Genomic DNA, 14,347 nt, shown 5'->3' with positions numbered 1-14,347 from the left:
TATATACAGAAACACAGGCAAGATTCGTAGATGGTGTATCGAAGTGGTGAATATGGATGTCAAACGTTGACAACCCCTGCACAAACCAAACCACAACAAATCACCAACAGTAGGTCGGGAATGGCGTCGGGACCCGTTTGTAAACAGTAGCTAAGGAAAAAGGACCAACAATGGCTCGCCGAAATGTCTGGAGCGGAGAAGAAACGATGGAACTGCTGGAGATAATCAAGGAACAGAACTTTATGAATCTGTTCGCAACGGCTAGCCGTGGCCAGAAAGACTACGATGTGTACCGGATGATAGAAGAGGAACTACAGAAGAACGGCTTTCATGGGAAGGACGCGGGACAAATTTATCACAAGTGGAAGAATCTCAAGCGAGCATTCTACCAATCGAAGAAGCTAAACAAAGGCCGTGCCATCTGTGAGTTTGCCGAAGAGCTAGCCGACATACTGGAGAAACCTTGTGCGCTAAAGCGTCGTGAACCTGGTATGTAGAAGTGGGGGAAAACAATTACCGTATCGTTGCGTTAATATATTTCTTCCTGTTTTAGATCCTCCTGTAGAGCCAGTTGAGGGAGAACCAGGTAATTGGATATAGCCCCTAACGGGAATAAGTTCTCATCACGGACTTACGTGCGTTTGTTTCCCTACTTGTAGCTCCAGTGAAGAAACGCAACAACTCGCAGCTTAAAACCATTCGCAGCCAGATTGTGGCAAAGCTTGCCAAAGCGCAGAACGATAACAGTGACGAGTTTGCCAAAAAGTGGAACGATCTGAACGATTACGAGTTTAAGCTGTACAAGCGCAAGGAAAAGGAACAGACGGTCATCATGAACCGCTTGCTGGACGATAGCAAAACGACGCTCATGAGCCGATGCCGGGATATACTGGCCGGACGAACATTACTGATAGCTAAAGAAGGTGACATGGACGAGGAGGAGGAGGAGGAAGATGAGGTAGAGGTGGACATAGATCGTTTAAATGTAATCGAAATAGTTACTACCGACCTGGAGATCGCACCGGGCGAGGAAGCGACCGTGAAAGACTTTCAAATGCAATCCGGTTCAAGTGAGCTGATGGAGTTTATTTAGAATACCATACTACAATACATTCACAATTGCAAACCGCATTTCCGCGGAAGTTCTTGTTTGTAACTCCGAAATGAATTCCACCAATCGTGTCCAAAGGCCTTCAAGTTCCGAATGAAAACAATCGGCATAACTGTCAGCACACCTTGTCATTCCACACCTTGGCCGTTGTTGTCAAAGGTGAATCGAATCGAGCGTGTGTGCGTGGTGGTAGAATACATTATTTACCTTTCCACTTTGTGGTCAAAGATCGCACCGTTTCAGTTCGCACTTTTTGTCGATCAGCTTGAGGAATAGGAGTTTTTAGCATACTCTACACGTAGCTACGTTACGTAAGCACAACACGGAACCATGGCTCCTAAAGAACCGTCTCCGATCGTCAAATCGTATCTAATTCTTTACAACGCCGCCCAAGTGCTCGGGTAAGTAATCAAGTTTGGGCCGTGCGCCAACACAACAGATGCGTAACTTTCTCTTTTCTAATCGTATCGTTCATTTGGAACAGCTGGTGTTACATGCTATATCAACTGATAGCTTACTACACCGTCGACAAAGGCACGGAACAAACACTGTGGGAGTATCTCGGATTTACCGTCATACTGTTCCAAAATGCAGCCCTGCTTGAGGTATGAAATCTACAGCTTTCGTGTATGGTTCTTCTTGCCAAAATTGCCCAATGTGTCCCTCTTTCAGATTGTCCACGCATTTACGCGTATCGTGCCCAGCAATCCCATCCTCACCACGTTCCAGGTGTTGTCCCGCGTGATGGTTGTCTGCGGTGTTGTGATGGCAACTCCCACCGGCAAAGTTTCGCCCGGACTTCCGCTGGCCATCTTAGCCTGGTCGGTGACGGAGATCATCCGATACGCGTACTATGCCCTTAATCTGATCGACGCCGTACCGCAGTTGCTTATCTTTCTGCGCTACACCACCTTCATTGTGCTCTACCCGACCGGAGTGACCGGTGAGCTGCTGTGCTTTTACTGGGCCCAATCACACGTCGCCCAAACGAAACAGTGGAGCATCGAAATGCCCAACACGTACAACTTTACCTTCTCGTACCTTTACTTCCTGTGGGCGGTGATGCTGCTCTACATCCCACTGTTTCCCCAGCTGTACATGCACATGTTTGCCCAGCGCCGAAAGATTCTTGGATCCAGCTCGTCCAGCGCAGGCAAGCAGAAAAGCAATTGACTAGCGGCATTCGGCTTTCCGGCTTGAACACCACTTTGAGCCAAAACAGAAAAAGCCAGCATGGGCGCGCGTGAATCCTATTAAATTATTGCATCTTTCCCACAACTCTACCAAGTCTTCGCGAATATTTAGGTTGGGTTTTTGGTTGTTTCATTTCGCGTCGGCAGGGATTTTCATAGACTGATAAGTTAAATAAGTTTCGGTGCAAAACGAAATATTCGTTTACTGTTTAAGGTTTATTTCGATTATTTCATTCCAATTTACGGTGATTGAACGGTAAGAAACTCTTAAGCGCACGTGTGCAATTTTGGGCGTGGGTTGTTGAACGAACAAATAAAAAATCGTATTAACATAAACTTTTCTGTGAATATTACTCGACCTATGTATGGATTGCGGGTTTAGTAAAAAATGTCATGATTTAGTGTGTTTTTGCCGCTTTTTGCTGACCACTTCCACGGCCAAGCACCTTCCGTCGCTGGGCAAACATGTGTAGGTACATTTGCGGGAAAAGCGGCATATAGCAAATGGCCATAATCCACATGAAGTAGTAAAATGAAAAACTAAAGTTGAACCGATTCGGTAACTCCACGCTCCATTTTCCCGTGTCACGGATGTAGCTTTGGGCCCAGTAACTGCACAACAGCTCGCCCAAAAATCCGCACGGATACATCGGGATGAAAATCGTGTACCGTACCCAGACGAGCAACGATGGTACACTCGGAAGCAGCAGATGGGCCACATAATAGCTGTACCGGAAGATTTCGGTCACACTCCAGCAGAACACTGCTAGCGGCAGGCCCGGCGATTTCTGACCGGTCGGTGTGCCTTCGATTGCAGCGGCTACGATCATGCTGCGTCCAAACACCTGCAGGAACGTCATCGACACGTTGCTCGGTACGATACCGGCCATCGCATGCACCACCTCGAGAATGGCCAACATTTGGAAGAAGAAGGTCGCCTGCCCTACACGACCCCATAGCGTATCCAGCGAATGGCCATGCACGAAAAAGTGCCGCATAAACTGCACGAAAATGTACGTCCAGCTGAGGGCGAGGGCAAAGGGCGAAATCGCAAAAAAATAGAAAAGATTACATGAGCAAGTCCTACCGGCGAGCGCTTGAGATAACTTACCCGGCAAATTGGGCTGTATTATACAGCGCGAGGTATGCTTTTACAAGAAACGAAGGTTTGTCCTTCTTGTCCTGCGCCATTTAGAGATTATGCTGCACAAATAATTCCCCGAACGCTAGCAGATGCTTTTTATTGGAATAATTCGATCGAACTGGCTAGCCGGTGACCGACGGCAATAGTGGGAAGTTTGGTACTGCACGCACACGGAAGAAGCAAAACAACACACACTCGATGCGTCTTATCACTGTTTACGTTCAGTGAAGGAGTGAACTTATCCGATGAACTGTCGTGAACGGAGACTTGTGGACGATTTCAAATGTCGAATAATTTATATTATTCACGACTACCTAAATCAATTTGAAGACGATTTTTAAAGGAAAACAATTATTTTTCTATCCTATTATCTTGCTTAATGGATACTGTACACGGTATAGAATAGAACCTATTCGACCTCCAAAAATAGAGAACAGTGAAATAGAGCTATATTAGAATACTGGAGTTTCTGGAACTCTAATATACTTAAAATTTAAAAAGGAAAGAATTGCCCTGACTAAGCGATGTCATCATGTGTTATCTTACATTAAAAAATAGACCTACTTTCGTCAGATCCTATGCGTGCGCACAGACTCTCATTGGCTTTATTTTAATGACGACCCGTAAAACAGCACTTCCCATACGATGGGAGCCCGTCAACAGGTGGAATATATACATCCGCATCACCAATTACTGTCCACCAGCTTGGGCTTCCGGCAGGCTACGAATGATATCCGAGTCTCCAGCATCGGTAATCGAGAGGGTGCACACACGGAAGTATTTACCGCAAGCCGTACCCAGCTCGATGTTGTTGCCATTGTAGTGATGTACACCAGTCTTGGCCAACATAGCGTAGTACTCGATTTCCGATTTGCTAAACCACCACGAGGAATCGTGAAGTAATCGCGATTAGTGATAATAATCCTTACCTGAGAGTGAGAGTTTACCTTGGCGCTTCAATTGAGGACTGGGGTCGCTTTTACAGACGTCGATACAGTAGTTCCAAGGGACCTGATCACACAAGCAACCTCCCCACAATGATCACTCCATAGGTTTTCCAATGGGAGGGCCACACATTTGGGCAGCTGAGTGAGAGTCAGCTTGGAAACATACGTCTCAGTCACAATCGACTCCATATGATTCCACAAAACGTAGCATCCACGAAAGGAAAACTCTACTTCTCAGTAATCGACCGCTGCATCGCGGACTCGAAGAATATCGCTACTTACCGGAGGTGGGGCGTGTTGTTGGCAATGATGACCAGTTTGGCCTTGCCTTGCCGGAGAGTTCGCAACGTCTGCTTGTAACCAAGGCAAGATTTGCCCGATTTCATTACCAGCGCCAGGCGAGAGTTGATGCTCTCCAAAGCTTTTTTCTGTCAAAAACAACAGGAACAGACGAAAGTTAGGTTATGGGAACATGCTGGGCTGGAATTGCGAACGCATTCCAGAGTAATTCACACTTACCTGCTTCTTGGCGGTAACCATCTTGCGCAAAGGACAAAGATTGACGGAACTGGAACCTGTAAGAACCGGTGGAAGTTTAGTTAATTACCATTTCCCGACACGTGGAATAGGGAATAGGGCAGCTGCACGTCCTACCTGATCAAATGCTACAGCGAAAAGGAAATTGACAGCAATTGACAGCGGCTTGCGAGATTGACGTGAACACACGCACAGTGGCTCTTCGCAGTTTCAAACTAGGGACAGTTTATGAAACTTGTTTTCCAAACGATTTTACCACTCAATGTGCAATAGAAACTCAAAGCTGAAAATATATATAATATGGTACAATTTGTTTAGCGATTCAATTAAAATATGTTTTCGTTTATTGAAATCGAACCGCTCGAATGGATTGTCACAGCCCACTCAGCAAAAAGCGTTATCAGTAAATTGAAATATTTCACACTGGAATGGTAAAAGAGGATAGGACAACGCTTTGTGTGCCCTTTTTCTTTTGCCAAAAAGCACTTTACTTCATATTACAGGTAGAATTGCGTTTTATGTGGAAATATTCCACGAAAAATGAACTTACTGCAGAATGACCGTGTTCAAGTGAACTGTATGTTGTAAACGATATCAGCTCGAATTCGATCGCGTCCCGTTGTCTCGTTCACTCCACGGGCGATCAAAAGCTAGCCATCTCACGCGTCGTTAGCGAGCGGCCGCCATATTGTGAAACGTCGTCGCCGGAAAAAAGAAACGCATCGGACAGTGGCAGTGCCGTGAAGAAAGAGATCATTTTCAGCGATTCATTGCGCGTTTGCAAAAAGACACTACCCCCAAATCACTACCGACTGGACGCTTAAAGATCCCCGAATCGTTTCGACGCCCAGCAGGGAAGAAAAACGGGGTGAAAGTGAATAGCCTAGTGTGTGTTTCCCCCCGTGTATGTGCGTACGTGAAAAGTGTGTTTTCTCAGTCGCCCTCCCCCTGGTTCCGATTCTGAGTTCCGTACCGATTTCTCCCGTGTTTCGCGTGTGCGGAGTTTGCAAAAAAGAAAAGCAACCCTGGGGGAAAGTGTAGAGGAGCAGCAGCTAGGAAAGGAGCAGTTGTGTGTTGGCAGCGCAGCGGAAAATCGTTTCTACTTCCCGTCTTGCCCGAGGACGGCTCGTGGTTTGTTAATTAGGCGTTGGGTAGAAGCGAAGCGATAGTGCAAGTGCTGAAATAGTGCAAAATCGAAATATAACCATCCGCCATAATCGTTACACACGCATACACACCTACGCTTTACGGAAGTGGTTAGCTACCATCCGACAAGTTTGTCGTTTTGTTCCTCGAACGCTTGTGTCCGGTTTCGTTCATACTTGCCCTGAGCGAAGGTTCTTGGAGTTGCAAGTGCCAGTGTGTCTGACCAGACGAAGAAGCCAAACCATCTAGACCACCGACAAGCGAAATAGTATTGCAGCCCTATTCAATCTTTAAGTTCTCCCCCATTCCTACCGGGAGGGACTTTGGAAAAAAACCCATCTTTGTCGCCCCTCTGTAGCTTGCCCATATCCGCAAAAAAAAACCATTGAAGCGATCTCTTCTGCATCCACCACACCGGTTCAGTAAGTTCGGGAGGGAGAAAACGCAAAAAGTGCGACTTGACGCGCGAGTGTGTGTGCGCGTAGATTGTGGAGGAGGACTAACAAGAGCGATCCAAGTGTACGGTGCATTCGCAAGTGCTGCTTTGTCGTCGGTGTTCAGCTTTTTTAGAACTTTCAGCAACAGCAGCAGCAGTAACAACAACTACCAATGTCAACCGTGTCAGATCAGGTAAGGCCAACTTTCGAAACAACCACCCTATGGGCTCAATAATTAATGTAACTTTTCGTGCTTCTTTTTCTCCAAAAAATCTCTTTACAGCGGATGAAAGGACAAGGAACTCATGGTAAATAATTTCTTCTTGTTGAACTTGAGTTAAAACGAGTAAAACTGGCCCACTAACTAGTTGTCGGCTGCTATATGAGAACTATAGCTCCACCATCTCCACGTCGATATGCTGCGGTCGACATCGGTGACGGCGACGCATTGGGAGTGTAGAATAGGAGTATTGCGAGATTTGCAACAGTTGACACAATTCAAACACAGCGCAGAAGCGCAATTCGCCAGTGACCCAAAAAACCGGCTAGAAATGATAACAACTGTGCTACCTTCCTGTTAGAGCTCTCTCCTCTTGAAGGCTATTTGTTGTTTGTGTGGCACGTTATCTCAAGCCCAGCCAATATGTTAGATAGGGTCGTAAGGGACAACGGGTAAGAAGGGATAGAGAACTGCCACGAGAGACGATTTTCGATAGAAGTAATTGCGAAATTAAACATATGCGCGAAATGGTTTGCTTCCGATTGACGACGCAGTCTCTACTCCGTACGTTGCGTCGTTGAACTTTAAGCGAACGTATGTGATCTGTCCCTAGGACGTATCTAGTGACGATCCCCATACACGGCAACGGTGCTGAAGGGCTGAAGAAGAGGATGAGCAAAGATCCATTCGAGTCGCGCAATGCCGCCCTGTTAAAGGTGGTAGTCCGCGACGTATGACGAAGAGACGAGTGCGCGGTTCATCGCAAGCTCTATTTGTTTGGTTGGCTCTAGTCGCGAATGGCTATCTCGTTTTATGGCATCTCTTTCTCTCTCTGGCTGGCTGCTGGCTCACTATCCATACGTCCGTGTTGTTTGTAGATCGATAGCGCTCTTTGTCGCTTAATATAAACGAATGTACCGTTTGTTGTTGGTAGTACGACAATGAAAACAACCAGATGCGTGGTGGTGGCAGGCGCGTGGGTTATGATTTGCGGCCACTATTCACCGCACACAATCCATGGATGAGGGAAAGAAAACAGCATTGCAGTGGCTCGAAGCTCATGTTGGAGCTGAAACCTCCCTGACTGCATTGGCAACACTGTACGGACTGCCGGTTTGTTGATCAGATGAAAGAAGAGGGGATATTGCAAAGAGAAGAGAAGAGCCGGGAGGAACCAGATCAACGCCAAGAACGTAAAAAATAAACATGCCTTGCCCCCATCGCGTCGTAGTGTGCGAACAGACGCAAATATGTTCGCAAGCTTATGGTATACCGATCCCCTCTACACGCGTAACACTACGAAGGTAAACTGCGAGATGAAGATGAAAAACTAACGGAAAGGCACCAGAAAAGGGATGTACCCTTTTGATTGGAATGAGCGAAGAAACGAATACCGGGTGATGGTGCGTATGTAGTTGTGCTCCGTAGCATGCGCCAGAGTAACAACAGGCATCCCTCGATCGAGAGGTTTTTCTGCTGGATGAATGTCGCCGCATTATTTTCCTAAATCATCACCCGCCCCTTGTTTCCTGTTTCCTATGTTCCCTCCCTAAAAGGCGTAAGTCGGAATAGTTAATCCACCTCCCCATAAAGTGTGTTTGTGTGTGTAAGTAGCGTTCTGCGTCGATCGGTTGTTTATGTGTGTGCAATGGTTACGCTGCTACGGGGTGTAGATGGCAGCGCTTAAGCGATGTTGCTGCTGCTGGCTGCGGATCATCCAGTCGCAGAGTTTGGACGGGGGTGACGCAGCAACGGCAGCAAAGGGCGTCCGTGGTGGGAAAAATGAAAAAGTACAATGAACTTGGGGATGTGTGAACCAGTTTTTGAGACCTTGGCATAGACTGAATGCGACGCTCTCTCTTTCTCTCTCTGTGAAATGGTGGCTCCCCATTGAGTATTGGAATACAAGCGTGCGATGTATAGCTGTGAGTTGGGGATTTTTTTTTACAACCTGCATATCATCCACATATCTACTTAATTGTTATAATAATTCAAGAACATTACACAACTTGTGTTCGAAACCTTTCAAACGTGGCATATTTGTTCTAGGTGTATCAGAATATCTGTGAATTGATTGGGTCATCTTCCCATTATTATTTATTATTTAAGGATGCAGTTAACCATTATACTATAATAGTCAAACTGTTCCGGGTCTACATAGAACTTATATAGTGTTGAATCGTATAGGATTCATTAATCTTTGGGAAAAAAAGATTCATATTCATTCATTCAAATTTGTATCAGTTTTGGCCAACATCACGCGAATCGATTATAGCGCCATATAACCATCCTTATAAACAATACGCAATATCGAATCGCAATATGACTAAAATTATGTAATTAAGTTTTGAATTCTCTTCTTAAATAGATTATCCTTGTGCTTAGGATATTTCTTTTTGCTTCTGAGGGATACCTCTTGCAGGAATTGTTTTTGGAAGGAAAATTTCTTAATATATATACACATGATATTTTTTTATGTTACTGTAGCTGACAAAATTAGGAAGGTTTATCATTAGATGTAATGGGAATTTAGCAGCCGTTACAAAAGAAATGCACGTACCGCATTGTTAGTAGTTTGAAATATTACTGGATTATTAAGTGTGAAGTGGCAATACGTACAAGATAATTTATCAACAATGCAAAAGTTATTCAAGGACAATTATTCTCCCGTAATAGGAAATGGCGATTATAATTCTTGGAGTGCGCAAGTGAATCACGGTCCAGGAGGTGCAGGACATCAGAAAAAATCGGACGATGGCTACTACCGAAATCATGGAGCTTACCAGAGTCATGATAGTGTCAGGGTAAGTTTCAATTAACGCAATTTCAATTGGATTAGAAGCAACAATAAAGCTAAAAAATATGTTCCCCCGATGGTATCCTTGCAGAATGTCGAAAAAGGTATGCAAGGACTTGGGCTTGGTTCCGCGGCACGTAGCGGTAACAGCGACGGCAATTCCGGTGTATCGAAATACTATCAGCAACAGCAGCAGCAAAAGGAAGCTCCCAAAAAGATGACCTGGGCCACGATCGCTTCGCAGCCGGCTAAACCGCAAGTGAACACCACCAGTACGACGGTGAAGAAGAAGGGCCCTGGCATGCCGCCGCCACCGATGATTCCTGGCAAGCACAACATGGACATAGGTACCTGGGATTCGCCGTCGAAGAACGGTCCAAGCGTAATCGTACCGACGCCGCCGCCGATTATTCCACCGCCGGTCATCGAACCGTCTCCACTGGCCGATCCTATACCGTCCAAGTCGGGCGGGGGTCGCGAATCGGTGGGCGGTGCCACATCGCAGCACCACAGAAACAACTCGCAGAACATGGGACCGGCCGGCATTCAAAGCTCCAGATGGCCAACGCCGGGCCAGGCTCAGATTCAACAGCAACAACTGACTGCACCACCGCCAAGTACCACCGACAGGAACAATGGTCCTTCGGCGGGAGGCAACGCTGACCAAGCGGGAAGCGGCAGTAACGCTGGGTCTGGTGGTAGTTCCATGTCATCTGGTCCCCATCATCAAAACCAGCAGCATCACCAGCATCAGCAAGGTCCACTTGCGCGCAACCACTCGTCGCATTATCAGCCACAGCAGCAGCAGCATCCTCATAATCAGGACAGGCCCGGATCAAACTACGATCGGGCACCGCACCATCATCAGCAAGGTACTTCGCAACATGGTAACAGCTACAGTCAATCTCGCAACCACAATGCTGCCTACTCTTCGTCCGGTCCTAGTGGATCGGCCAGTACTGGACCGTCATCCGCAATGATTGATCGCCAAAACAGTGGAGGTTCCGGAGCGGGTAGCTTCCGGCAGCAGAATGATGGACATGGTGGGTCGCATCCACAGCATGGTTCGCATCATTCGCAGCAACAGTCGGAAAGACCGGCGTTCCATCAGCAGCGTCCATCGAATCACCATAGCGATCGTGGAATGGGCAGTAGCAGCTACCATCCATCTGCCGATCGAGGACATTATGGATCCAACAGTGGTTCGGACGCGGTGGCGCACAACAGCAACTCGTCCGTACCGCCAGTTGCTACGAGTGGTCCAACGATAAAGGCACGTTCACCATCGCCGTCTATCTCGGACAGCGAAATGGCACTCAAGCTGGCCGAGTCGCAAAAAATTCTTGACCAACTGAAGACTAAGAACAACTACAATCCAGCTTCGTTGGATCTGTTGAAAACGGTCGAATTAGCAAGGTAAGTACATCGATTGTATGATTATGTGGTGGGATTGCAACGGCTCATTCAAAATTGTTTCCAGATTCTTCGTCATCAAATCGTACTCGGAGGACGATATTCATCGAAGTATTAAGTACGAAATATGGTGCTCTACCGAACATGGCAACCAGCGTCTGGATCAGGCATTCCGCGAGCGTGAAGAGAAGGGCGGCACAGTGTATCTGTTCTTCTCCGTGAACGGTTCGGGACACTTCTGTGGAGTGGCGCAAATGATGACGGCTGTCGATTACAACTCCAATTCAAGCGTCTGGTCACAGGACAAATGGAAGGGAACATTCAAGGTGCGCTGGATCTACGTGAAGGACGTACCAAACTCTAATCTGCGCCACATTCGGCTGGAAAATAACGAAAACAAATCGATGACAAATTCGCGCGACACGCAGGAGGTGCCGAATGCGAAGGGCATTCAGGTGCTGCAGATCATCCACAGCTTCGAGCACCAATCATCGATATTCGATGATTTCCAGCACTACGAGAAGCGCCAGATGGAGGAGGACACACGCAAGCACGAGGCGCCACCACCGTCGAACCATTCGTATCACAACCAGCGTGATCGACGGGAAAATCAGGCGGCAGGTGGTCACTACTATGATGGACCCGGTGGTGGTGGTAAGTATCACGGCGCTGGAGGTGGTGGCTACAACAACAAATACAATGACCGTAGTGGTGATGACGGTTACGACGGATACGGTAGCCGGGCTGGTGGCGGCGGCAGTAGCGGTGGTTATCATGGAGGATATAACAAAGGAGGTAGCAGCGGTGGTTACGGTAAGACAGAACATGGCTACAGCTTGATTATGGTCACTTGAAGTAAACTATTTTATTCTTTACATGTAGGAGGTTATAATAATCGCAGCAGCTACAACAATCGGGACGACGCGGGACGCGGATATCCGAGTTTTGACCGGCGTAACAACAATGGCAACAGTGGCGGTAGCAACAATAATGGTGAAGATCATCATGATGCATCCGCTCCCGGAGGAGGAGCTGGCGGTGGATATCACTCGCGCGGCGGTGGCGGTGGTGGTTACAACAATCGCTCTCGAGACTATTATCGCGATGAACGCCGCGGACCGAACGACTACGGACGCTCGCGAGGCAGCGACTACGACAATGGTCGTGATAGTGATGGTGGCGGTATCTACCGAAGCGGAGACCGTGGTGATCGAGATCGAGGTTCCTCGCGGGATCACTTCCGGGTAAGCACATGCTTTTAAGATAAATATCAATTAAATCAAATGTGATGTGAAATGCAAAGAATATTTAGTAAAAGGAAGAATTAATTAATTTCGCTTTAATCGTGATTGTTCTTTTTGGAAAGCTTGGGTCATGACATACCGTAACTTTCAATTTACATAAATGATGCCTGTAACCTGGAAACGGGCTCGAAGGTGTAACAATATTAAAATATTACAAAATATCAAAAAATATTCTTTTTCCTATGCTGTAGTAATTTATGTTGACTCTAAAACCTTCAGGCGTTCTATTAGCTATGAACGGAAGAATTGGAACCCTGTTATTACTGAATTGTCAATTTTTTTTTATCAATCTTAATTTTAATTATATTGCTATTTCTAGGACCGCAACGATCGCATGATGGGTCCTAGTAACAGCCGTGGCGGTCCTGGCAGTAACGGCAGCGGTTCCAACATCTATAGAACCCCGAACTAAAGGGTAAATGTTTGCCACCGTGTAAACAGGGTGAAACAATACCGAATGATGGACAAAAAGCGTATCATCACCACTGCCAGTGGTCTCAACGAATGTATAGTTGGAACATTGCGAAGCACCCGATTATAATCGTTGGTTCCTTTTCACGAACATTCTGATGGTACATGAAGCAGAGAACATCGGTATGTAGGAATGGAACAAGCAAACTGAAACCCACATTTGTAAGTGAATGGGCAATGTTTGTTCACAAACATTACTGAGTAAGGGAAATGTGAGTTAGCAACAAAGAAAATAAACTAGAAACACAGACCATTCTATGCTCGGAACCCAATTATCCTAAAGTGATTGAAAAAAGGGCCAGAGCCAGCACGGATAAAAGCAGAGTAAAAACCGGACAAGGGATACAAGATACAAAGCCACGGGAAAATCTCGCACCTTAAACCCACAAAAGCTGCCCACTCTAACCCGCACCAACCAGACCACAGACAGATATGGAAGCAAAAAAGCATATAGTAATGCTTCATGTAGCATGTAAGTGCAACAGAAACTCAAAACAACAGAACATTGTTGATAAAACAGTCCTATACCGCCTGTGTGTTGAACGTTTATGAACAGCAACTACAGCATCTATAAAGCCTACCCATGCAAACAAAAGCAAAACAACAAATGTGTACAGATGAAACGATGCGATGGATGGATTGTCCATGAAAGGAAGCTCTTACAAAAGTATGTTTTATCAATGAAAGTATGTTTTTAAATAGTAGGAAAATGTAAACGTATAACAAACTAAACCCGAATAAGGTAAAAAGTGAAACAAAAAGAATAAGCAAGAGAAACAAACAAGCAAAAATCACAAACACACATACGAATGATAACAAGATTGCGAGGCAAACACGCGCATTAATGCAAACAAGCAAGTATAAACGAACGAGCAAACCTTTGCTATATATAACGTATATTGTATTCTATAAATATTGTTAAGTTGTAACTTAAATTATATAATTTAAGTGTGATGTCGTGTCGTGATGTGTGTGAGGCGGCATGAAACATGAATTCAAACGATGCATGACGCGTAGGGAATGGAGGCGATGGTGGATGCATCGAGGACAAAGATATGAGTGGCAGGCGAACGGATGCGATGCCGCGCCGCGGACGCATAGGACACATGTAACGCAAATACATTGCCACGATGATTCGAAATGGACTGAAACACGTGAATGATGATTCTTTCTATCCCTCATTGTTCTAACTGATAATAGAGTATGATTTTAAAGAAGCGTGCGAACACCACGAACAGGGGTTTCGCCGTATGGCCGTATTTTGAAAGTTTAGCAAGTTTCACTTGGTTGAAGATGGACGATCATACGATGAGCGCTCCATGAAGAAAGCGTGATGTTTTGTTTTTACCCCCGGATATGAACTAATACTGATTCTGTATATGATGCAATTGATGCTGAGTACTACTAATCTAGGTATCACCCCTACACAGTGCATTGAAGGACACATATATGATGCACTACTCTTATGGTTTCTATTGTGCTTTATACGGTAGAAAAGGTCTCTCGGTATCACCAACTTTAAGTTTGAGATTATCGTAGATTCTTCACTGTAGATCATACGCAAAACTCGATCAATCGTAATCGTAATAAACCGCAGAAGAGGTGTTCAATCGCTGAGCGTGTGTGT

At 45.9% G+C, this 14,347-nt stretch overlaps 5 protein-coding genes across 5 annotated transcripts; 3 read left to right on the top strand and 2 right to left on the bottom strand.

Annotated features, from left to right (window-relative positions):
* Window positions 1–170: 170 nt before the first annotated feature.
* LOC128709204 (uncharacterized) lies at window positions 171–1,093 on the top strand. The gene is made up of 3 exons (XM_053804188.1): window positions 171–489; window positions 554–586; window positions 660–1,093. Exons 1-3 carry the CDS (start codon window positions 171–173, stop codon window positions 1,091–1,093), a joined length of 786 nt encoding a protein of 261 aa, XP_053660163.1.
* A 348-nt stretch (window positions 1,094–1,441) lies between these two features.
* Window positions 1,442–2,284, top strand: LOC128719623 (very-long-chain (3R)-3-hydroxyacyl-CoA dehydratase 2). The gene is made up of 3 exons (XM_053813251.1): window positions 1,442–1,512; window positions 1,596–1,716; window positions 1,784–2,284. The coding sequence occupies exons 1-3, from the start codon at window positions 1,442–1,444 to the stop codon at window positions 2,282–2,284; spliced, it is 693 nt and encodes a 230-aa protein (XP_053669226.1).
* Window positions 2,285–2,702: 418 nt separating this feature from the next.
* On the bottom strand, window positions 2,703–3,495 carry LOC128707911 (very-long-chain (3R)-3-hydroxyacyl-CoA dehydratase 2-like). The gene is made up of 2 exons (XM_053802868.1): window positions 3,416–3,495; window positions 2,703–3,327 (listed from the first exon to the last, which is right to left on the bottom strand). The coding sequence occupies exons 1-2, from the start codon at window positions 3,493–3,495 to the stop codon at window positions 2,703–2,705; spliced, it is 705 nt and encodes a 234-aa protein (XP_053658843.1).
* A 643-nt stretch (window positions 3,496–4,138) lies between these two features.
* LOC128709480 (60S ribosomal protein L30) lies at window positions 4,139–4,935 on the bottom strand. The gene is made up of 3 exons (XM_053804483.1): window positions 4,915–4,935; window positions 4,678–4,823; window positions 4,139–4,322 (listed from the first exon to the last, which is right to left on the bottom strand). The coding sequence occupies exons 1-3, from the start codon at window positions 4,933–4,935 to the stop codon at window positions 4,139–4,141; spliced, it is 351 nt and encodes a 116-aa protein (XP_053660458.1).
* Window positions 4,936–6,687: 1,752 nt separating this feature from the next.
* On the top strand, window positions 6,688–12,661 carry LOC128707049 (YTH domain-containing family protein). The gene is made up of 7 exons (XM_053801995.1): window positions 6,688–6,708; window positions 6,799–6,823; window positions 9,412–9,539; window positions 9,624–10,948; window positions 11,013–11,758; window positions 11,828–12,189; window positions 12,569–12,661. Exons 1-7 carry the CDS (start codon window positions 6,688–6,690, stop codon window positions 12,659–12,661), a joined length of 2,700 nt encoding a protein of 899 aa, XP_053657970.1.
* The last annotated feature ends 1,686 nt before the right edge of the window (window positions 12,662–14,347 follow it).

This window comes from Anopheles marshallii, chromosome 2, assembly GCF_943734725.1.
Source record: "Anopheles marshallii chromosome 2, idAnoMarsDA_429_01, whole genome shotgun sequence".
NCBI classification, from domain to species: domain Eukaryota; kingdom Metazoa; phylum Arthropoda; class Insecta; order Diptera; family Culicidae; genus Anopheles; species Anopheles marshallii.
This window is presented reverse-complemented; position numbering and strand designations above follow the sequence as displayed.

What these genes read in the sequence shown, in the direction of transcription:
- LOC128709204 (XM_053804188.1), top strand. Translation starts at nt 171, where the DNA reads ATGGCTCGCCGAAATGTCTGGAGCGGAGAAGAAACGATGGAACTGCTG. An exon ending in GCTAAAGCGTCGTGAACCTG is followed by an intron (nt 490 to 553) that starts GTATGTAGAAGT and finishes TTCCTGTTTTAG; the next exon opens with ATCCTCCTGTAGAGCCAGTT. An exon ending in GCCAGTTGAGGGAGAACCAG is followed by an intron (nt 587 to 659) that starts GTAATTGGATAT and finishes CCCTACTTGTAG; the next exon opens with CTCCAGTGAAGAAACGCAAC.
- LOC128719623 (XM_053813251.1), top strand. Translation starts at nt 1,442, where the DNA reads ATGGCTCCTAAAGAACCGTCTCCGATCGTCAAATCGTATCTAATTCTT. An exon ending in AACGCCGCCCAAGTGCTCGG is followed by an intron (nt 1,513 to 1,595) that starts GTAAGTAATCAA and finishes CATTTGGAACAG; the next exon opens with CTGGTGTTACATGCTATATC. An exon ending in AAAATGCAGCCCTGCTTGAG is followed by an intron (nt 1,717 to 1,783) that starts GTATGAAATCTA and finishes TCCCTCTTTCAG; the next exon opens with ATTGTCCACGCATTTACGCG.
- LOC128707911 (XM_053802868.1), bottom strand. Translation starts at nt 3,495, where the DNA reads ATGGCGCAGGACAAGAAGGACAAACCTTCGTTTCTTGTAAAAGCATAC. An exon ending in AATACAGCCCAATTTGCCGG is followed by an intron (nt 3,328 to 3,415) that starts GTAAGTTATCTC and finishes CCTCGCCCTCAG; the next exon opens with CTGGACGTACATTTTCGTGC.
- LOC128709480 (XM_053804483.1), bottom strand. Translation starts at nt 4,935, where the DNA reads ATGGTTACCGCCAAGAAGCAG. An exon ending in TGGTTACCGCCAAGAAGCAG is followed by an intron (nt 4,824 to 4,914) that starts GTAAGTGTGAAT and finishes TGTTTTTGACAG; the next exon opens with AAAAAAGCTTTGGAGAGCAT. An exon ending in AACAACACGCCCCACCTCCG is followed by an intron (nt 4,323 to 4,677) that starts GTAAGTAGCGAT and finishes GTGGTGGTTTAG; the next exon opens with CAAATCGGAAATCGAGTACT.
- LOC128707049 (XM_053801995.1), top strand. Translation starts at nt 6,688, where the DNA reads ATGTCAACCGTGTCAGATCAG. An exon ending in GAAAGGACAAGGAACTCATG is followed by an intron (nt 6,824 to 9,411) that starts GTAAATAATTTC and finishes CTCCCGTAATAG; the next exon opens with GAAATGGCGATTATAATTCT. An exon ending in AGAGTCATGATAGTGTCAGG is followed by an intron (nt 9,540 to 9,623) that starts GTAAGTTTCAAT and finishes GTATCCTTGCAG; the next exon opens with AATGTCGAAAAAGGTATGCA.